At 37.6% G+C, this 23,137-nt stretch overlaps 1 protein-coding gene across 3 annotated transcripts in view; it reads right to left on the reverse strand.

Annotated features, from left to right (window-relative positions):
- Positions 1–23,137, reverse strand: part of TRAPPC12 (trafficking protein particle complex subunit 12) — a 50,921-nt gene that overhangs the window by 1,174 nt on the left and 26,610 nt on the right. For all 3 annotated transcript variants that reach the window (XM_054280277.1, XM_054280274.1, XM_054280276.1), the window contains exons 7-11: positions 18,147–18,219; positions 14,404–14,477; positions 6,706–6,804; positions 1,414–1,514; positions 549–636 (exon numbers count right to left, since the gene is read on the reverse strand). In XM_054280277.1, the coding sequence (XP_054136252.1) occupies positions 549–636; positions 1,414–1,514; positions 6,706–6,804; positions 14,404–14,477; positions 18,147–18,219 (435 nt within the window). The remainder of the gene's footprint in view (positions 1–548; positions 637–1,413; positions 1,515–6,705; positions 6,805–14,403; positions 14,478–18,146; positions 18,220–23,137) is intronic.

The following is a 23,137-nucleotide window of genomic DNA, read 5'->3' on the forward strand; positions in this document are numbered from 1 at the left end:
CTGGGGGTAAGCTGTCTGACTTCTCAGGAACACTTACATGACCATGCACTGAAAACTGTCAGGTGTAGGAAACCCAAAGGTAAATAAGCAGCTCTTTGATCTCAGCTTGTGACAGGAACCCAAGGCTCCGATATACAACATGTGAAAAATGTCATGTTTAAAATTACAATATCCTTTCAATGTTGTGTGAAATCAAGTTAATTTTATACATGTTGGCAGCTGCCGTTTCTTTTCCTGACATGCAAGTCTATGCTAAAAACAGTGAGTGCCAAAAAAAGTGCTTTTGCAAAGATCCCGTAAAAGAAGAGTGTCTTGGAATTTCTACATGCATGCCTAAGTATTCACGCCCTTCATACAGACTGGTTCTTAATTTCCCATCCCATTTTCCACCTTATCCTTATGTATACTGAAAACCTTTTGGCACACATACCACATCCCATTTTTCTGTAAAGCCCTGAGCATACTCTGGGCACTTATTAAATTCATGCATGAAGTATTACGAGAATAATTTAGGTGTTCATTATATATATAGCAATTTGAAGATTTACCACAGCATTTGATGAGTCGATCCTTAAAATTTCTGTGAAAAATCGATGAGCTTCTGCAAAATTATTCTGACCGAGGTGGAGAAATGCTCTAGAAAGTAAGTGACATATAAATGAGATCTACTCATAAACCCAAGGTAATAATACATTTTAAAAAGAATGGACACCATTTTTTATTTTTCCTGTTACAGATGTGAGAGTTTCTGACATTTGTTCTTTACAGTGTGAAGGAGACACTGATTTACAGACAAATGGAATGACAACTTGGATCGCTCAGCTGTATTTTTTGCCTACGAGAGCAACAGTCTTCATTGTGTTTTATTAATTTAAATGCAGATACTCTCTTCCCAGAATTATTTCTCTTCATGAAATCAGCCATATAATTTTCAGGACACTTTTGAATAGTATCCTCTAAATATATTAAGCCAATGTGCTAACCATTGCAAAGTGAGTTCCCCATCACACAGTGCAATTTACTACAGTGTATTCAAGCATCCTTTGAAGCTACCGGGTGGCACTTTCCTGGCAGATCTGATTGTAGGATAACTGCCCAAAATAACTTCTCCTCTCCTAACAGGTATTTATGCAAATGTATATTGAAAAAACACGAGAGAGGTGAAAATATGCAGTGCCTAAAAGAATGAGAAAAAATCAACTGAAAGATCCCAGTTTCAATGCAAGATGATACGACTGTACCAAGTTAGAGAGATCTCCTAAGTCTGTGCGCCATTCAGTCTCACCTATGACAGATGAAGTCCCATAAAAGAGAGAAAGAGAACAGGATTGTCTCAAGTGTAGTTTAATTATCACCTTGCATACTTTCAGAACTACATTTTAAGAAATTTTATTTAGCTATTAAATTACCTACCTGTTCATTAAAACCATAATTTGACTCTGTAGTCCATCCAATTTGTGAGTCACTTTCTCAACATCTTGAAAATATTTTTCTGCAGTTTTTATGTCCCCAATCTAGACAGAAAAATCGTGAGTTACCACAATAAGAAGAAAAGAGCTGATTATATCTTATCATCCTGATTATATCTTATAAGGACACAAAAACATATGCAGTATGTCAAAGTCCATTACCAAGCTCTTTACACCAAGGTGACCTGGTAACACCTGTTACCAAGCAATGTATTTGAAGAGCCACGTTAAGGTCATGAAAAGCACACAAAAAGCATGTCCACCAGTTTGCCCATGGCAGTTTCTCAGCTGGGGCTGTGGAGCACTTGAGGACTGTAGGGCAGGGAGGCCCCATATCCTCATCCAGCTCTGTTGTTGTAACTAACTCCACAGCTCAAAACAGTAGCTGAAAATGAGAAAAGGTCAGAGTTACTTCCAATGAAATGGGCGTGATTCCACAGGAAGGGAAGACAGACACCAGTGGCCTCGTAGTTACCACAGGAGGACACACACCTGGTTAACACACAGCCTCTGGGTCATAGCCAGGGGCCACACGATGACTTCAGTGCATCACACCATATGTCAGAAAACAACTCCAGTACAATTGACCATTGAGGATATTGGCAAGATGGACTATTTAAAGATTAAAAAAACACCAAAGAGTGAGTTGAGCAGGATGAAGGAATGAGAGATTTGAAAACTGGTATAAAGAAGTACAGATCTGATAGGGGATGGAATGGGGGAGGGGATTTCTAAAAAGGAAGGGGTATTTCACCTAAAGGTGAGTCACATACATTGCTCTTTGAGATGAAAAAAATACTTGAAGAAGGCCACTTATTTGGAAAATAAGTTACCAGCATGTTTTTCAGGCTGGAGAGATGGAAGAAGACAAAAATAAATCATCAAAAGGAGTAAAATTAAACTAGTTCAGAAGCATAAAGCCATGGAAACCAGGCAGTCCTCAGGTGGGGAGATTCAAGGGGGCCCTCAAGAGACTACCCATTTTTTTAAGAACACTATGAAAAATGTTTGTGACAAATGTGCTAAAGTCTCCTTAATGGTCTCAGATGGTGGATATTACAAACCCAAGTCTTACTAGAAAACTTAATCCAGAATTCTTAAATTGCCCTAGCATCAGAAAATACCTCCAATCTTACTGCACTTTTTACCTCAGCTTTTTGTCTGCCCATAGTGGTAGGGAAAAATGTATGACTCCTCTTTTTTTACAGTCTTTTGCATACTTGAAAGTTTTTTATTCCCTTCTAGAATGAAAATCAATTTTCAGCAGTGTTTACCCTTTTCTCATAGAAAATGCTTTCTGGATTCTCTGAACTCTCTCCTGTTACTTCACATCCTCCCTGAGTGCCCACATAAGAAGTCTCCATAATCCAACTGATCTCTCACCAGCAGTGAGAAGCAGGAATCACTTTGTTTCACATGTGAATATAAATTTTGCTTTTATGCCAAGTATCTGGAAGTCCAATTTGTTCACCCTTGTGTAGTCTTCTTACTCTCAGCCTATTTCCTTTCTACAGGAAATAGGCTTGTTGTTGCTTCTCATTTTGTATTTGTATATTACTCCTAGTCTTTGGTAGCATTTTGCCTTTGCTGTTTGAATCACAGCCAATTTAACATTTCAGCTTCTCAACTTGTCAAGATTATTTTGCATTCTGATCCTGCCCCTCATAGTGTCTGTCTGTAGCACTCCCAGCTTGGCATCATCTGTACATTCTACAAGCATGCTTCGCATTTCATCGTACAAGCACTACCTAACCAAAAAATACAAACACTACAAACCCTAAAGAGATCCTTGTGGAAAAGAGGATCTCTTTCCTTGTGGAAAAGAGGATCATCTAGCAAGTCCTTCCAGTCATCAGCAAATGACTTTCCAACTGCACTTCTCAGAGACAGCAAACATCTATCCATCTGAAGGCTTCATCTACATTTCTTCCCAATTTCCTTATGGGAATATCCCAGAGGCAGTATCCACTACAAACACCACTAATACAACAGATACTGCTTCACCTCTAACTACAAGACTTATTCCATGACAACATAAGGAAATTATTCTTCTTTATGTTTAGGAGATGATGCAATTGAACACTGCAGTCAAAGATGTAGTGTCAATTGCTGTCCATCTACCAAACATTTCTGGAATACCCATCATGAAACAGATGCATTTATCCCAGATGTTATGTAACTGGACTCAAAACAAATATTATTCATCTGAAAGTACCACACGTTTACTTGTAATGATAAAGGATATAACTTCTCTCTATAAATCTCACTAAAATGTAAATCACAAGAAAATAATTACATTTAACAAGAGGATAACGCTGGCAAAGTGTAAATGAATCTGTCCTCGAGTACTTTTAACCTGGGAATCCCTTAACCATGAGAACAATCAATTCTAAAGCAAGTTACCAGTTTACTCTCCTGAGAGGCTTGATGAGTCCAAATCTAGTATGCTTTGATACTAATCACACATTATTTGTGATCATGAATGGTTCTGATTTCTTAGCAGCATCTCGTATTTTCCCAGCAAACATTCTGAACTCTTAAATCTGATTTCTCCCACAGAGGAGGACAGTTTACTTTTTAAAAAATTTTGGTGGGAAAGATCATTTAAAAGAAATAACTATTTTTAATTAGTCATTAAAGTAATAGAACCAATTTAAGTGGTCTTTATCACTTATGCACTTATTTATAATTTTATCACTTATTAACTCAGAAAGTATGACTTCAGTATTTAATAATAATTAGCACATCAAATAAAAATGAAGATTCTACTGTTAACCTCAAATAATCATATTCCCTAACAAAGAGCCTCCTATATACTATGTGCTTAACTTTGCTGTTTGTCTGGAAACCAAGATTAGTTTTCTTCTAGAATTTTTTTATTGCTTTTGACTCATTTTGCAGCAATTTATTGCAGAGGGTAAGGTCAGGCATCTTCAATTTTTTTTTCTTAATGTACTTATTCAAATGGAAATTTTGGATAGGTCAGCCAGTGAGAGCTACACAATATAATCCTAGAGACTAAAATATATTCACTGTTTCTCTAATTCATTAATTGTTTCTGTTTTACAGGTCAGGTGACTGCTGAGACAATTGCAGTCTTTATGAAAATTTCTTTGTGATAAACTCTGTCTTTTCCTCCATTCTTCATTTCTCTAATTCTCATTTCCCACTTTTTAAGGCAACAGCCAAAGGTTGTACGTCAGATCCAGACCTCCTTATGTTCCACTTACATGTGAAGATAAAGAGGGCATGATGCCTTAGAGTAGTAAGCTCAATTTAATTAAGAAAAAATAAATCAAAGTAAAAGAAATTAAGTTTTACATGTTTAAAAAGGTTGCAACTTTTTTCTGCTAAACTCCTGAATTACATTTTATTCCACTTTATTGCTTTGTTTTATGTGTGTGATGTCTACTGTCAAACAGTGTATGTGACTCATAAGCAACTGGAATCTGGCTGCCTTACACCTCTCTTGGTAAATGTTCAAAGTCAGCAGCAGAGTCTGAGGTTATTTGGGAATTGCTACTGATTTTTGAGAAGTTGTGACATTTGAATATGAGAAAACTGCTTTTCTCTTTTACCTGCAAGACATTTTATTTTTTTTTTTCCAGCAAGTGCCTTGTCAACAGTGCACACTTACCACAGAGTGATCTTACCAAAATGATGATGCCCAGGACTGCAACACATTTATCTTTCTTTAATTCAAATGGCTTGGTTTTGATTAACTGGACACTCCCTATTTCTCTTAATATATCAAAATCTCGCATCTGTTGCACTAGTACCCAACAAAGAGAGCTGAAAATTTTGTGACAGGAAAAGACAACAAGCCAACCAATACAACCTTATCTCCTTAAAGTGCTAGAAGAAATGAAAATATTTGCATTTAGAGACCATTCTTTTTAACTTCTATCTAGGTCACATGAAAATATCAAGGACTCCTCATAACCCCTTTTGCTATGTCCAGATGTGACAGTAAAACCCCTCAGAATGGGAGGCCTGTGGTCACAGCACTGTGGAAGGCAGTGATTTCAAATCATTCTCTAATTTAGGAGATGCTTTCCTCATGGGAGTGAAAATTTCTCCAGAGCAAATGGAATGACAAACAGACTTTGGGTGTGACATCAGGGTAGACACTCTTGTCAGAAAGAAAGTGCCAGTAACATACCCACTCATTTTCACAGAAAGACCAGAACTATTAACAACTTGTATTTCCTTTAGTATTTTGCGTATTTACCGTACCATTCTTTAATGCGCATAATTATTATGTTCCCTATTTAGGCAGTAATTAATGCACACAGCCAATATCATAAAATTGCTCCACAGTGATGGAGATCCACTTTAAACTAGAGACTTTTAAAGACAAACATTTCTAACACATTGTGAAGCCATGCTTTTGCTGAGAACTGAAAATCCATAATTGAATTTGAATGACATTCTATGATTTCAGGCAAGCAATGTTAATAATTATCTATTAAGAGTAAATTACTCAATTTCAATATAATTTTTATTACAGGAATGTCACAAATAAGATCATTTGTAAATACCTGAAAATCCAAAATTAGAGTTCTCATTAATAATAAGAGTAAGTAGATAAAAGGGGAAAAGTTTGAATTATCAGTATCAGAAATATGAAAGAACTGCAAAGAACTCGTGAGATGCCAAAAATTAAAAAGATCAGATAGCTATTTAGATGCATCATTTTATGAAAAATAAAATCTATTTTTATTTGCCATTCAATACAGGTACATGGAGTTTTATTATACTTTTCTGTATACTGTTTTTTTCTTTTAAGGTGCCCTCCCCTGTCTTCTCAGGGATATGATTTGGACAAAAGAAGGACACTTGAATTTTTTCTAGATGAAGTTGGCAGTTATACAGTGGGACTGAGAGTTGCCTGCAGTCTGAGGCAGTGAGACACGAGATTTTTAGGGAAATTTTGTCTCACTGATGTCAATGGGAGTTTTACCCTTAGTTTCAGGGAAAACAGAATGTCACTTTTTTAATAAAATACTAGCATAATTTTCTACAACATGTTCTTTGTTTGCTAATGCACTTTAAATACTATAGGTGCTTCATATTTCCTAATTAGATATGACATGGTAGAAGGGGTTTTGTTTTGAGCATTGCCTCTACAATTTGACATATGCCCTACAAAAACAGCTATAGTTTTAAATGCAGTGATTATTCTCGTAGCTATCAACGGCAGTATTACCTGGCAAATTTAGAATAAAATGCATACCTGAAGGAAAATCCTTCCAATTCCACTCAGCAACTGAGGCTCTTGCTGTGGGTAATATTTGATGACAGAGTGGTAAGCTTCTACAGCCAGCACATAGTCCTAAGGGTGGAAAGCATACAATCACAATCAGGTATTTAACCTCAGAATACTTCAACCTTTGAGTCACCTTCTTTGTAAAGACATATTCCAGTAGAATTTAAGTATTTGCAACTTGTCAGTGGGACAGTATTTTTATCAATCACTGTAGGCATTACTGACTGACTACATTGGTGTTTTCTCAGTTATACTGGAACTGCATACATACGGGATTTTTTTTTTTTTCTTTTAAGAGGATCATATTCTTTTTGTAGCTAATAGCCACTAAAACTGAACATTTACTCTTTATCTTAGATTATGATTTAGGATGAAAGTCAAGCACCTTCAGTGTGACTGGGGGTATACATACCTGAGAAGTATCTCATGTTCCAAATATGTGTATAATTTACATGGTTTAACAAACTATTTTCCAAAGCTTTGTGAAGTGCCTGTGCACGTGCTCTTGTGAAAAACATCACATGACAGAAACTGCAATTCCTGCACATCTTCAGATGACAAACTGGCACTACTACCAAGGGCAACAGGACATTTTCCCTTCCTCCACCCAAATTGTTGGGTTTTTTTACTGCATAAGGGAAACAAGACATTTTCCCTCCCTTCACCTGAACTGGGTTTCTTATTGCATAAAAGCAGGTAATCTAAATAGAAAATGTATTTGGGCTAAAACTAAGTGAGGGGAGGCCTGGTTCTGATCTCCAGAAAGCTCTGCAAGGTACATCACACCTGCACAAAGGCCATGCTGGCAGGAGGCAGCATTGAGATATTCCTGCTCAAGATGGAATGCCAGCATAGCCTCCAGCTAAGGACCACTGACAGCTGATTTAAACAAATGGCTCCCATTTCCCAATGGAAAGAAATTCCCATGTGACTGGTTCCTGCAGTTCAGCCTTTTCATGGTTGAGCTGCAGTAATTCAAGGACCTCGACAGGACATGATTTTCAGAGCCTGGCCACAAGGCCTGGCAGGCAGAGGTGGCAGGCCCTGCCCATGCTCTGTGCTGACACCGGCTGTGGCTGTAGGAATGTCCACTGGCCCGGGGCTGTGCCAGCTTGGAGAAACGTGAGCAGAGGCAGAGAGCACTCACCTTTGCTTACAAAGGCCAGGCCAAGCAAAGGCTGAGGATTATCTGTGCTGTAACACTTTAGTGCTTCCCAACAGTCCTGCCCTTCAACTTGGTACAAGAATTGTGGTGGGCATTAGAAAGTAAAGGATAAGAGAGAATAATCTTAAAAAACTACACAGACATCTTGGGATACTCTCTGCCCTACCATTAGTCTTAGTCAAATTATAGTACTCATTTAACTTGTTCCTATTGTGATCACAGCTACTGGGAAAGGTTGTTTTTCTTCATCTCCTGCTTGGTTTGAGGAAGCAATGTTCCCCACATGTAATGAATTTCTTTTCCTGAGGATGTACTTAAAAGGAGTAACCCCAGTATCCAGTTCTGAAGTCCTCAGCACAGGAAACACATGAATGTATTGGAGCAGGTCCAGAGGAATGCAACAAAATTGGTCAGTGGGCTGGAACATTTCTCAGGAAGGAACACTGAGAGAGCTGGGGTTGTTCAGCCTGGAGAAGAAAAGGCTCTGGGGAGACCTCATTACAGCCTTTCAGTACCTGAAATGGGCTTATATATCAGGGCCTGTTGTGATAGGACAAGGGGTAATCGTTTTAAACTAAAAGAGGGTTGATTTAGACTAGATAATAGGAATGAATTTTTTACAATGAGGGCAATGAAACACTAGAAGGGGTTACTCAGAGATACAGAGCATGCTCCATCCCTGGAAACATTTCAGGTCAGATTGGTTGGTGCTCTCAGTAACCCAATCCAGTTCAAGAGGTCCCAGCACATGGCAGGGACAGGTTATTGTAGATGATTTTTAAAGGTCTGTTCTGACCCAAACCATTCTATTTGAAACATATTGTTTCATACAAACAAAAAGTCAAGAAAAGTCTTTTGAGTCTGATCTGTATATGAGAGAAATTACATGTCTGTAATAGCAGGAGATGAGATAGTCCAGGAAAGCCCTCTGCAAGACCTTTCTTTTGCAAACAACTTGTATACTGTGGTTATAATGATTAATTTTGAACAATTAATTATTAACATTCAGAGTTTATTAGAATTCTAATGTACTATGACAAGTTCACACTTATTACTGGTAATAAAAAGAGTTCAGAGGAAAACCAACATGCCACATACACAAGTATATTTATTTAAATGCTGATGTATTTATCAATCACAACTCAAATGTGATGAAATTAAAGCAACCATGATTTTTCATAAATTTATGATTTAGGAAAACTTCAATTTTCATTGTAATGTCTCTCAGTAAAGGACTTACTTGATCATGGAGTACAACTGTGTTAGGCACTCATAAAAAACTTGAAATAGGGACTCTTTGATCTAGCTCTTTAGAGGAATCCCAGTCATGACTGTAGTACCTAGTAATTCTTCCAAGAGTATAATCTACTAAATCTGAAGGATTGTCTGTGACTGTGATTTTTATCCCTTCAAGCATAAAATGTGGTCACTAGAGAAATCATTTTATTGTATCAAATTCTGTGGTTTAAAGGTGCCCCTTACACAGTGCTCACTCCTGTGCATACTCTAAGGCTCTGGCTACACAACAAAGATGCACAGCACAACCACAAGGGACTGGGGCTCTGCAGTCACATCCCCAACTGATGCAGAAACAAGTCCCATGAGCCTGAGACCATGCAGCAAATGGACAGAAAAGTGCTTCTGCCAGCTTAGTTTACAGCTCAGCATGGACTGACTGCAGAAAAGCCTCAGCCACAAGAAGCTGCATGAGTGGGCAGTGTTTGCACCATCACAGCAGCACAGGCTCCCTTGTGCACACAGCAGCCAGCCTTGGTAGGAACAAGCAGCCAAGTCTTAGAGGCCCATGCTGCAGGGGCTTCACGGATTTGGCCTAGACAGGCAAAGAAACCCTCCTTTTCTGCACTCCTCATCCTTATCTCCAACACCATATGCATTACAAGTACAGAAACACTGGCAGCTCCTGAAATGTGAGACTAGAGGTGAACATTAAGAGTCTGTGCATTCTGTTGGTGGTCACCGCCCCCTCTTCCCATACAACAGCAAGTCACATCTGTGCTCACCCACCCCATGCCTTGCAGTATCAGTCACAGGAATAGGACCCATTTCTTCCAGGAGATGACAAGACACTAAATTATGTATGTTCAAAGGCACAAACAAGGATGGCTTCAGGATGAAACTGTGAAACATCATCATATCTAGGCTCACTTCTAAATACAACCTCATTCTGTGGTCACCTGTGGATCCTTCAGTGAGTTTAATATGCATTTATTATTCTCCTCGCACTATGATAAAAGCATTAGGAGATTTCTTGAATATCCTACATGTGATACAGAATAATACTATTCTGTGGTGAGTTATAGAGGCTTCTTCTCTGACAGTTCCTTCTGCTAGAGCACATTGTAAAATAGATATTTGGTCTCACTTACTAAAGACTGTTCCCATTCACAGTTTTGCTAATGTGACATAACACAACAAAGATTGTCTCATGGAATGATAAATACACACCTCCACTGAGAAGTGAAGTCTTGACTTATACAAGGTGTAGTTGTGAGGAGTAAAACATACTCAGTCTTGCCAGTAAAAACCCCAATGACTACAGTTTGTGATCTTAAGACTTAGAGATGGGGCTGACATATTGTCATGGTCTTTAATTAAAAAATATTAAGAACCTTCCAGTTTTCCATACCTTTGTAAAAAAATCCCAAAAGAAGGTTTGAAGTTACACTATTTAGGATATGAATGAGAATTGGCCTATTGTTTTATAACTCAATACCTCTTTTATTATGGAAATTTGGGGCTAACATTACATATACTAGTAAATAGTATAATAATGGTTAATAGTATATGATAATATATTATTACATTATTATAAAATATAATAGTATATAATGATAGCAAATAGTATAAAATAGTTCTAGAAAGCCACTGGACCTACTTGCCGGAGTATGTTTTTTGTAATGCACCACAGTATAACTGTACTTCCCTTCATGGCTACTGCATTACACTTTCTCATATTTCCCTCATCCCAACCTTTAAGTACTTAATTAGAAATAAGCATAAATGACCTTGATGTATAGAATGCTGAGAATAAGTTCAAGAAACCTTAGACTAAAAATCTTAGTTACAAGGAGTTCATAAACACTTTGTTTTGTGGAGAGAGGACAGGGATAACTTATCCTTCCTCTCCATCTAGTGCAGTTGTGGAAGGGTTATGAAAGCAGAGATTCACAGTGCTAAGAATCCAGAGAGCTGTACTGCAGCACTCAGGCAAAAGCCAGTCATCCTCCTTTAAATCATACAGGAACCAAAGTCCTCAGGCATCATTCCCTTGTGTCACTAGCACAAGCTGTTACCTCCTTCTTGGTACCATTTCAATTGTATTCTACTCAGATTAAAATCAATTTTAATGTTTTTGTTTTATGAAGGGCAGGTTCTACAAAGCTAACACAACACTGAAGAAAACTAAAAAGCACAAAATGTGCCTTTAATTAGAGTGCATTTATAATATATGTGGAAAATACTTAAGTGTTTATTCCTTAGAGAGAGCAAAGTCTGTTAAGATGATGTCAAAAGTGATTTTACCTCAGATGAAAAGAACTTAAAAAGTTTTTAAGACACTTCCATGGTAATTTAGTAAAGTGACAAGCATTTTGCAGATAGACTTTTGAAATGAAACAATGCACATTATCAGCTGTATGTTAAATTAATATTCCCCTCATGCTGCTATATTCAGCACATGCTTTCATAGTGACATAAGCCCACAGTTCTTGTAAATGCAAGTCTACAGTGAGAGGTTATATGGCCTCCCCTTCTCCTCCTGCTGTATTTCCACATCTATCCTGAAGTTTCCCCTTATTCACAAGAAACAGGAATGCTGTTTCATTTCAGTTGATACAACTGGGATCCACCATTTCTTTGTCATTTGGTTAAGTCCAACAATGGTGCACAGAAAGAAGGCAGAACCCAGTTAAGAAAGGTTAGACAAAGAAAGGGAGATGAACAGGAAAAAAAGACTGCCTTGAACTACTACCAAACTGTCACTGGTCACATGGATAAAGGGACACAGCAGGCAGAGATCAGTACCTAGGAAAGATATTCCCAGCGTGTAGGAGACATGACTCATTTCCTGTGTCTGGGTGAACCACTCGGCCTTCACTCTCTACCCCAAAATAAGATAACCCTCCATCTCAAAATTTAAGGAGATGTTTACCTATGAAACAAATGAGACATATTTAAAAAGGAAAAAATCATTATACTACATAAACAGAATTCTTTGATTCACATAAGTAATGCAGAAAAGATATGACATGAAATAAACCTAATTAAGAATTGAGGCTAACAAATTTAGATTTAAATAGTTATAGGGCAAACATCTAATCAAGGTGGATTTTTTTTTAAATTTTCAAGTCTCAATCCTGACAAGATTGTTCCCTGTTAAATACTACTGTAGTTTTTTTGGCAAAAGACAGATGTCAGTAAAAGTAAGATAATATGTTTGGGGTTTTTTTTCATACCAAATTCACACAGTTTTACTTTAATAAATTATTATTATAATCATAATCATCAACTACTTGCCCAAGGTATTCCATCACCTAACACTATCCGGGGACCAAGCACAGTGCTGCAATATTGTAAATGGTCACTAGATGGCAATAGATGGTGCTGACTTGGAGAATGAAATCGTTTTTTCTTAAATGACACACACTTGAAACACTCGAATAAAAACAAATGCAGTTTTTAAAGTATATGATACAACAGCAAAAAAGGGTGGAACTGTGTGAAATGAATATAACTGATAATGGGAGAACTTACAAAAGTGTGTTTAAAACTAATCTGAATAGATTCATGCTGAATACTCTGGAAGGTGGAGAAGATGACTACAGGACTGCTGCATGTTAGAAGGGTCTGGGGATATTCCTGAAAACCTAAAGACTCACAGGTACTCTATAGAAAATTCACTGAAATGCAAATTTCATATGGAAGTAATTATGCATTAATTAATGCAATTGTGGGTAATTTGGAAGTTACTGTGAACCATACATTTCTAATTCAACAGCTGTCAGATAGGCCCTAAATACAACTGGTCTTAAGAAGTATCTGAGCTGCCATATTTTTGAAATATAATTTCCAAAAAGATGATAATTGGTATTCACAAATGTATTTGTTACTCAAAGAAAATATCACTAACAAGATAAAACCAGAGGAAGGTGAGAACTGTGTGTGCATGTAGATTTGTGTGTACACATGAAAAACATGAGTTAAAAAAGAATTCACAGCAAAAAGTAAAGTGAAGTTCTTGAAAAAATATATAAAACTATTTTTATTTATATATTCTACTTTGTTTGGGATAGCAGTTCATGCTTTTCTTCACTTGTTTACTGAAAAGGAGAATGATTTAAAAAATGAGCCTATGTCATGTACCTACTTCAAAAGACAAATTGTTTTAATGAACAATTATTTCTATGCAAGATAGAAATGTTCTTATTACAACATAATCATGAAAATAAATGTGTGTTTCCCCTTATTCCCACAACAAGAATATTCCATTTCAAGTAAAGCTGTATAGATGGCTCTTATTTAAAAAAAAAAAACAAAAAAACCAAAAAAAACCAACAAGCCATACTTTTTTGAGGTATTGTAATATTAAGAATGGAGCCTTGTTTGGGAAGTAGCTCAGTAAACATCAGACAATCAGGTCTGGTATGACCTTGGGTAATTGAAGAGCAGGGAGCCAGGAGTGCAAATCTTGGCCTGTGAGGATTTCACTGCTGACATCCCTGCTCCAAGGCTGTTGCTGCTAATTGATTTATAGAGCACAGTCAGGCTCAGAGTAACAGCAGTTTGCTGCAAGAATGGTGACACCCCTGTTTTCCTGACCACAACAGGATCGGCAGAAGTAGTTTTATTTCTGCTTCCAGAATATAAGGAGAAGCTGAGTGTTGCACCAAACGGAATACAATTGGTTAAAAAATGTAAGGAGGAATCAAGGCAGAAAACCCCAGCAGTGACAGCTAGTCACTTTTGCTTTTATTGCTTTCTCTTCCACCCCTACCCACTAGTGAGGATTTAAACTTGAAAGAAAACATATTACAACTGAGATCAGTTGACAAGGGAGGATGTATTTAGATGTTTCGGATCTCTATCAGCTACAAAAGCTACAGTGTTATTAAACCTCACAAACAGACCAACATTCCTAGTGCACAGTTTGAAAAAGGCAGAGCACATAATTGCTTTTAATTAGAGCATTTAGTTAAGTGTTTGAAAAATTCAATTTAAAAATGCAAATTCTGTATTGTTATTGCATGTTCTCTAGGATGATTTGGGGAGAAATAAGTACAGATATGTTCCCAAAGAATATTACTGCAAATAGCTATCTATTAAATAAGACATTGTTAAGCCTAATTAATTCTTCACTAAGCAAAACCTTAATGTACTGTCAGGTAGTCTTCCCTTATCTCTGCACCAGTAATTCACTGGCATTTTCTCTGACATTCTATTCTGGAATATACGGTACCTCTGCAGTTCTGCCACCCACGTACCTTCATCATTAGCAGACAGTTTGCCATGGAGTACATCACCCGGCCCAGACGTGACCTCCACAGCTGAACAGAGGCTGCAAAATAAGAGCAGCTTGTGAATTTGCACAAATAAATTAGAGGTTCTTTCTTGCCATCAATTATTGGTCCTATGAATTACGATTTTGAAAGGTCCCCCTCGTTAACACCACTGGGGTTTAGCCTAGAATTTTTAATCCTCAGCCCTGCTGCAGCATCAGAGAATTCTGCATCTCTCCAAGGGAATTGCTCAAGCAGCTCTGGGTACCACAGACAAGGCAACAATGCAGAGCAATAGACAGTCACTCAGCTCTCAGCTCAGGCCAAATATTAAACACCAAAATAAGCCACACATTTTCCAACATCAGAACAAAAGGTGCATAAAAGGATTCAAGAGATAATGAGCAACAGTTTAAAAACATGTAATCGACAGCATTAAATGTGATAAATTAAAAAATCAAACATAGCTAGAATGTCATCTAAGAGCCAAAACATGCAGAGTGAGAAATGTCTGAGTCTGGGACTGTTTGTGCTTGCCTCTGGCTGAGAGATATGCTGAAAAAAATCTGCCAAGCTTGTCTGCTTTCCCTATTCTCCTGGAGCTTGCAGGCATTAAAAGCTGCAGCAGATTTCTTCCTTTTGCTTTGCAGACAGACTCCTGATGTTGTAAGAGAACAGTGCACACAGACCCGTATTTTCTCTCATGTTACAGAACCATAGATCAATGCTAGAAATATTTCTCTAATCCTCACAAAAAAACATTAGGACTATTCATTTAGTCCATTTGAAAAATACATGTATCTCAGTCAATCAGCTGTCAAGGTCACTGTAATGATTTGAGAGTGGGGGGAAGGGAGAAGAAGCTATTTCAATAAAATTGTGATAGCTGAGACCACTCATTTGTATCATTAATGTAGTCACTGATGAAAGCATGGCAGATTACACAGGTAATTCTTTCAGCACACAAAGAAATCATTACAAATAAGAAGAGCTTGGTGAAATGCCTATCAGCTTTCCTAAAAAAGAAAAATCCTTCCATCCTCTTCAACAATAAAAAAAATCCAACCCATGAATATTTGCAAATTATCTTTGTCAAAAAGAGGGTTATAATGTAGGGTCCAAGACTGCATCCAGTATTTCATCCACTGTACCTTACAATCATTCATTTCTCCTAGCTTTTGTTTTAGAAATTCCCCTGGGACCACACATCTCAAGTGCTACTAATGGAGACGATACTGCAAACCATGAAGAAATACTTCATGACACATTTCCTTTTTTTTCTTTCCTTAGGGGAATCTGCAAAATCCTAACATAATTAAATAACTGCCCTTCATTATTTCACTTAAGTAAATATCTCTTTTTTTGCATGTTCTCATAGTTTGGTCACCACATTCAGTTTTGTAGGACTTAGGTGACAACAAACTAGATGTTGATTCCTACACTGTAAGACATCCAGATTTCATATTAACAATCAGATGGCACCAGCTACAGTTCTGAAAAAAGGACTGCAAAGTAGGCAAACCAGATGTCTTCAGCCTGTGCTATAAACTGAACAGGAACCTGATCTGGAAATTCTGTAGCTCTGTGTGATGAGGCTTCTAAGCACTGAGAAAAGGGGTTAAAAAAAACCTGCAAAACAGTAAACAAAACCAAAACCCAACAGCAGATCACTGTGTTTTACTGAGATGCCTGAAACACTCTCTGCAGGTCCATGCGGCCATGCTTCTACTCTAAGCATTTGCTTTTCCTTTTTTTCATCGAGGGCTCTGTACTCCACACAGCCATTCATTTCAATAGGCACTGTGAAGTTAGAAAATTGGCATCTTACAGAATGTGTTACCAGGCAAGTGGTGCAATGCTAAATCTCTCTGCCTGCTGAAAATTTGGCAAATGAGGTGCTCTGTTCGAGGCTAGAGATGCACATCTTAAGTTGATTGGTGTTGCACCTTCTTACATCAGCAGCATGGAAATTACATGCTAAGCATAATCCCCATAATGAATTAGGGCTGTCTCCACATAAAGTTAATAAGGTTTGCTTCAGCAAGTCTCAAATGAAAAAAAGCAAACCCATTATCAGCCTCCTGGAGCTCCAAATGCAGAGACAAAGCAGAGAGGGAGCAGCCCTGGCTGACCTCCACAGACAACAGCAGTCAACAGCCTCTGCAAATGTCCCCTGGGCTTTTTGGCAGTCTTAAACCTAGAGGCAGCTGCACAGTAGACAAGTAAAGATCGCTCCAAATTTTCTGCAGCCATGTCCCTTGATAACTACTAGCTGCTGCTTTTCTAACTGTGTCTCCTCCTGAGCCCATCTGAGCTCTGAAGCAGAGAGGAAAAGCAAGGAGCCATGAGTGAAGCAGACTGCAGGACACAGGATTATGATTCAGGTTGTAAAAAGTCCTTGTACCTTAAAGGGGTATAAACACTTTGCTTTTAAAGTTGTAAAAAACAAAAGATGTGGAGATAAGGATGAAAATTCTGGCAGAAAATGTTAACAGGGAGAAGTAAGCAGAAGAACAGAGGCAAAAAGAATACAAGAGAAAAGAACAGGAACTCATGAAGTGCTGTGTCTAACTTCAATGTAAGATTATTTCCATTTTTCCTAAACCTTATGAGAAGAGTTGTAAATGTATTCTTTTGACTATATGCACAAATATCTTTATGATATATGCTGCTCATATGTGTTCATGTTTTTAGGATGCATTCACAAGGTGAATCAAGTCAGGTACGATGACATATTAAAGGAACTTTCACATCCAGTCAAATTGAAGAGCAGGTAGAAAAAAAGTTCAAACAGGTCTGCACCCTTCCTTATAGACAGTTTAAGGAATTATTTGTAACTTTTTTCTGCTATTAACACTATCCAGCCTCTTCTATCTCTATGCTTTCCATGGGCTCTGTGTGAATGGTCTCTTAGAAAGAATTTGGTAACATTTCTTAGACTGTTAGTTAAAGGTGAAAGTTTTTTGTTTTCTTGGTGTGCGCATTTTTAACTTGCTAGGCATCACAAGGGGTCCATACAATCCATAGCAATGCCTAAAATGTTTCCTCTTGTGTAATTTTCAAATATACTCAAGTGACCTCATAAGTATAAATTCTGTAAAAAAAAAAGCTTGTCCTGGACACCCTTCTTTGTGCAGTAATTTGCCCTAAACTATTGAAGCAACATCACTAAGAACAAGAGAAAACATAATTGGATATACAATCATGAAAATGATGACATAGCTCTATATAATCTAAATATTATTCTAAAGAGTGCCTTAGATATTTCAGGAGTCTAAGTACCATGCAGCTACAGTGAGACTCAGCCATCTGTGCTGCAGCACCCTAAGCCACAGTAGCCACTGTATGGTGGTAGCTCAGTCTGAAAAAACTGAGTGGATGGCAGGCATGAGGTGTGAGAGGAGTCAGTCACCCAAGGCTTAAGATGAAACACCTATCTAGCTGCAACAGCAACACACTTATACATTCATCACTAAAGGATAACAGCCATGTTGTTTCTCCTAAGCAAGAAAAAGAATTGATTGATTGCACAAGTTTGATCAAGGGCAAAACTGTGAAATTAATTCCAGCAAAAAGTAGTACAAAGTGTATCATTTCAGGGGCTGAGTAGGCTATAAGATTAGAAAACTACAGTTTTAACCAGTCTGGGGCAGTCTTGTGAAAACTTCTGGCACACTTAGGCAAGCAATAAAAACACACTGTCCGTGAAAAAAATGTTTAATACCTACCTTGTCTGTTCTCCTGTGTAATGTTAGTCATACTTCCATCTTCAGCTAAGCCTCGTTCCAAATTTTCTAGTATCTGTAGTAATTTTTTTAAAGTAGCAACATGAGTTTAAACAGCACTATATATTTAATGCAAATTATCTACAATGGACAGTCTTTGTGTAAACCAATTCATGCAGGAATGCTTCACCTAGGTACAGTTCAAAATTACTGGTTATTACCATAGCTAGATCAATTGCACAAAGTAAGAAAGTCATCATACTGTAGAAGAACGTTAGAGTTCAAATACTTACAGAACATTAAATGTTAGCACACTCTGGGGTCATACACATTTTATACGTAAAACAGGAAATATGCTCCATGAGAGAATGAACATTACATGAAATGACCACTGTGAAAGTCAAAACTGATTTTTTTAGAGATGGCCACAGCCTCCTGACTTCTCCCTAAGTATGGGCTTTAGTTTCTTTAGTTTCATGATTTTGTCTTTAATGAAGTATTCCTCTTAGGTCTTACTACAATTTCCTTCTCAAACTTTGGCGATTATTGCATTTTTAAATTTACCGTAAATTTTAAATCATGTAAATTGTTGAGTGAATGAAACATTCGTTGTTTTACTGGAAGAATGGAAATGCATACTTAATGAAGCTTGTGTCTGAAGCACTTTTCAAGTACGCATGCAAGGCTCCATTTGAAACATGAGTCAACTTTCCTTTTTCTAATTCCATTACGATTCTCCAAATTCATTTTCCAATTCCCACAGATGACCCCATTTTTCTTGTTACAGATGTATAACTTTGGCTGTAGAGTAATGCCTGAGATTTCCTTCAAAAAACCACCACTTGCTGTTTCATCAGCCACTGTGGTTACCCAACGAAGGAAACAGAAGGCACTGCCTCTTCTGGGGACTGAGCACACTTCCAAATAAAGAGCTTTCAGCTTCTGGCAGTATAAGAAGTAACTGTCTTTTCCTAAACCAACAAAGTACACTTCAAATCAACAGAGGAAGTCCTCAAAAAAGAAGACTGGTAGAATTAATTTGGCCTTGGAAAGAGTGTTGGCGTTTTCTACAGCCAATCAAGACAACTTGTACCTCCAGAAAGTCATCTCATACCACCAATTTTAGAAATATTAAGCTGGAAGAAATTGCCCTATGAGACACCAAGCCCATTTCACAGACTAGAGTGAAGTTTTGAAGTTCATAAATTCAGCTACAAAGAACTTAAGAGCAAGGAGAGACATACAATGAATGTAGAACATTCACCACCTGCCAGCTGAGGCAGGCTAATTTTCCTGGTAAGAATTGTCAGGCCATGAGAAATCCAAGGCAATATGGTTTACTGTGAGCTTTGGTCAGCGGGCTAGACTGAGCTGCCTTACCTCAGATTTTGAGAGGCTATGAGCATACACCAGTAGGTACTGCAGCTTAGCTGACAGATGGCAATTTATGAGCTGGCAGTGGCATGCCTGCAAGACTGACTCTCAGCCCCACTTTCAAAAGCAGTGCAGCCACCTAGAAATCACTTAGAAATCAAAGTGCCACCTTTCAGTGTTAGATGCTAGTGTGTAATAAGAACCTTGTCAGAAAAAAACCCCACATTCTTCCGTCCCACAAATCCAAACCACTTTATAATATACTTTCTGTGGTCTAAAAACCCTGATCTTTCTCTTCCCCTACGTTCCTACTCTCTTTAAATGGTATAAATAAAATGAGGGGCCTTCATCAAGGCAACATGCGGTCATGTTTAAAAAGACAATGGATTTCTCTGAAAACATTCTCACTAACATAATCAAAAAAGGAAGAATTAGTTATTAGCATACAATTAGAGTATTACATTAACTATTCTGTGACATTACTTGGGGATATCTAGCTGTGACCTCAAGCTCAACATCATTAAAACAGAGCTTGGTGATAATTTGAGGCTAATTGTTTTATTCCCTAGGTTTATCTCTCTTTTGCCCCTAAGTACAAAAACATCACCTGCAGTTTTCCAGTATTTGGGTATTTCCCTATTTTCCAATAATTGTTTAATAGTAACATTAATGATTCTGACAGCTTCTCAGTGTAAATGATTGCATTTAATCAATATGAAATATTTCGGTGGCAAACTGTTTATTCTAGCAATATCACACGACATAGCTCTAACCACCCATGTTCCTACTATGAAGAAAAATATGATTGAACACTTCTACCATTTAATTAATCAGTTTTACATATGACCTGTGCTTTTTCTTGTTTTCAACCCTTATTGTTATGCACACTAATTAATTTCACTGGCTAGTATTACTTCACCAAGTCTTCTGTTTCACTCCCTATCTATTATTGCCTGTATGCCAGAATTGCTAATACATGCATACCACCATTCAGCCTTTTTTGGTGCTTCTGGAACTGTGGCTTTTTTGGTTACTCAGACTGGTACAGGGCCATCACAGTTTCTAAGAATTTAAAAACAGGGTGTCAAGACAAATACCCTCTGAACTGAAGTAACATATGAAAACCAGAAAACTAAAGTCACCTTAGCCACTAGAAGCTTATAGTAAACAAACCTAAGAGACTGAGAAATTCAAAGAGACTGAAAAGTTCAAAGAGACTGAAAAGTTCAAAGAGACTGAGTTCACCAATTTGGGAGTAAAACAGAAGGCCAGGAGATACGGAAGAGTGTGTATGTGTATGAAAGGGCCAGGGAGGAACATAACTACTCATGAAGGAGAGTGGTAGAACTACAGAAGCTGTGGCTGATGGGCAAATGGCACAAAGTATTTCTGACAAGCTTTGCCGAGGTAACGCTTCCAGAGGCCTTTTTAGGAAGCAAGAGTGTTAACCCACTTGCCACTGCTCCACTCACCTGGTAGAAGAGCCCAACTGCTCTGGCAGTTGAGGGATTAGAGTTTAAAAGTGAAATATGCTATGAAATGTGTAAATTTCCAGCTCTCCCTCAAGCATTTAGGGAAGCATAGGTACTTACAGACAAGAAGAGTTTACATTTAGTCTGACAGTTGTCCTCTCCACATTTTGGTCTCCAGCTATGCATTTTTAGCATGTCTTCAGCACTATGAGCACTAAATTGATGATGCCTATGTTTTCAAATGAACACTTGAAAAGAACAAATCATTTTGTGATTTAAGTTACTATTGTTACTCTTATTGCCTGGCTGTTCAAAGACGATTTATTTCAAGGCAGACTTAGCAGTGTAACAACTGATTGAGGCAGTTCATATTGGGAAGACCAGCAATAACACAGAGACTGCAACAATTTCACTGGACTCCTCTCCCAGCCTGTAACACCCATTTGGCACTACAGATAATTTCTTTCCTAAATGTTGTTCATCTAGAAGAAGATGCAAAATATCTAACCAGATCTTGATTAGACACTTGCAGGAATACTGGAAAAGGTAAAACATTATTGCAGGAAAAAAAAATATATGGAAACATATATTCAGGAAAAATTAAAGTAACATTTTTCAACCCAACCTCCAATCCTGCTTCAGGTACCAGAGACATGTAAGTAGATGAAGGCTGTAAAGACCAAGTAACCAAAAAAAATACCATTCCATCTTTAAATTGAATGGTTAATTTAAAGTTGACAGGTGTCTGTAGAATATATACAACAAAAAGCAATAAAGAATTTAGCAGATTAAAGTCAAGTACTGGATAGGAAAAAAACCTCACCCTTTCATTAAGAAAGAGAAATGAAATAGAAAGACAAATTTTCTTATGATCAGAATGCACTACCATTAGCCTGGAATAACCTCCCAGGGGATGTGGCCTCAGCACCATAGGCTGGCTCATTAAAAACTACAAAACAACTTTGCATTGCAGAGACAGACTAGGTGAGCTAATAGGTCTTTTCTTTCTTCTAGCTTTTATGACTCCAAGATCATCTCATTTACATAATGATGATTCGTATGCCCTTCTGTAAATACGGATGACCAAAGATTATTTTTTCACTTTTTAAAATAGGGAGGTAAAACACTAGAGGCTTTTGGTTGAAAGCTTCCCAATTAATTCTGTTATAACCCAAATGGTTCCCAAGTGTCACATACAAATATTAAGACTAATGAGTGTACATCCTTTATGCTATTTTCTTAGTTATGCCATGGGTTTTTCTAAGTATTAGAACCATATTCTTGAACATTCCAGTAGAGATTGAGATTATTAGACAAACAACAAAACAGTTCTGATTTTCTTCTATACAAAAATTAGAATATATATAAACAATGCTCTTTTTCAGCCAGGCCTGACTTCAAATGGTTAAACTGCCACCAATTCACAGCTGTCTTTAAAAACACAGTTATCTTTACATGCTGTCCTTTTTCACACTCTTCTTTCTACAGTTGTCCTTGAATTGCTCCAAAAACTAAGGTATTTAATGAATGCATTACAAATGAAGTAATCTGGAATGAGGTATCTAGAATAACTGATCAGAAATATTTCCAAGAAGGATGTTTTAGTTGTTAGTAGTTATCTGTCTATTGTACTTTAAAAAGAAGCATCCATCAGCACAGACAATAGCTTGTCCGGGCTACCGTATCCTGCCTCAGAGGAAGCTGTCAGGACCAAAGGGATATTGTTGTCTTTCTTGCTGCAACTGAACACACTAACACAGGGGAAACCTAGCAAAGTCAGACACAGGAAGGCAGAGGCAAAGAGGTGACAATCTCTGAACCAACACCAAGTGCAGAGAACGAGAGACTCCTCAGAAGAGCTTTTGGAAGATGTAGAGCCAGCTTTGAAGCAGCGTTCTCCAAGGGTACAAGGGATAACAGAATTCGCAGTGACCCAGGTCACTAGCAATTGATGGACTGAGAACATGAGTAAAGAGACCTGTTCTTCAAGAACTTAGTGGGCAGGGAAATATATATTAATTTGTAACTCTATTTCTATTTCATCTTCTCCACCATATTCTGTTTCCCTTATTTAAACAAATAATCAGCCTAGTTCACGTTCAAACAAAATGTTGTATTGTATTTCAAGCTTCCTTTGTACACTGGATA

This window comes from Melozone crissalis, unplaced genomic scaffold, assembly GCF_028551555.1.
Source record: "Melozone crissalis strain CALT ecotype California unplaced genomic scaffold, PUWL_Pcris_2 ptg000027l_1, whole genome shotgun sequence".
Classification (NCBI taxonomy): domain Eukaryota; kingdom Metazoa; phylum Chordata; class Aves; order Passeriformes; family Passerellidae; genus Melozone; species Melozone crissalis.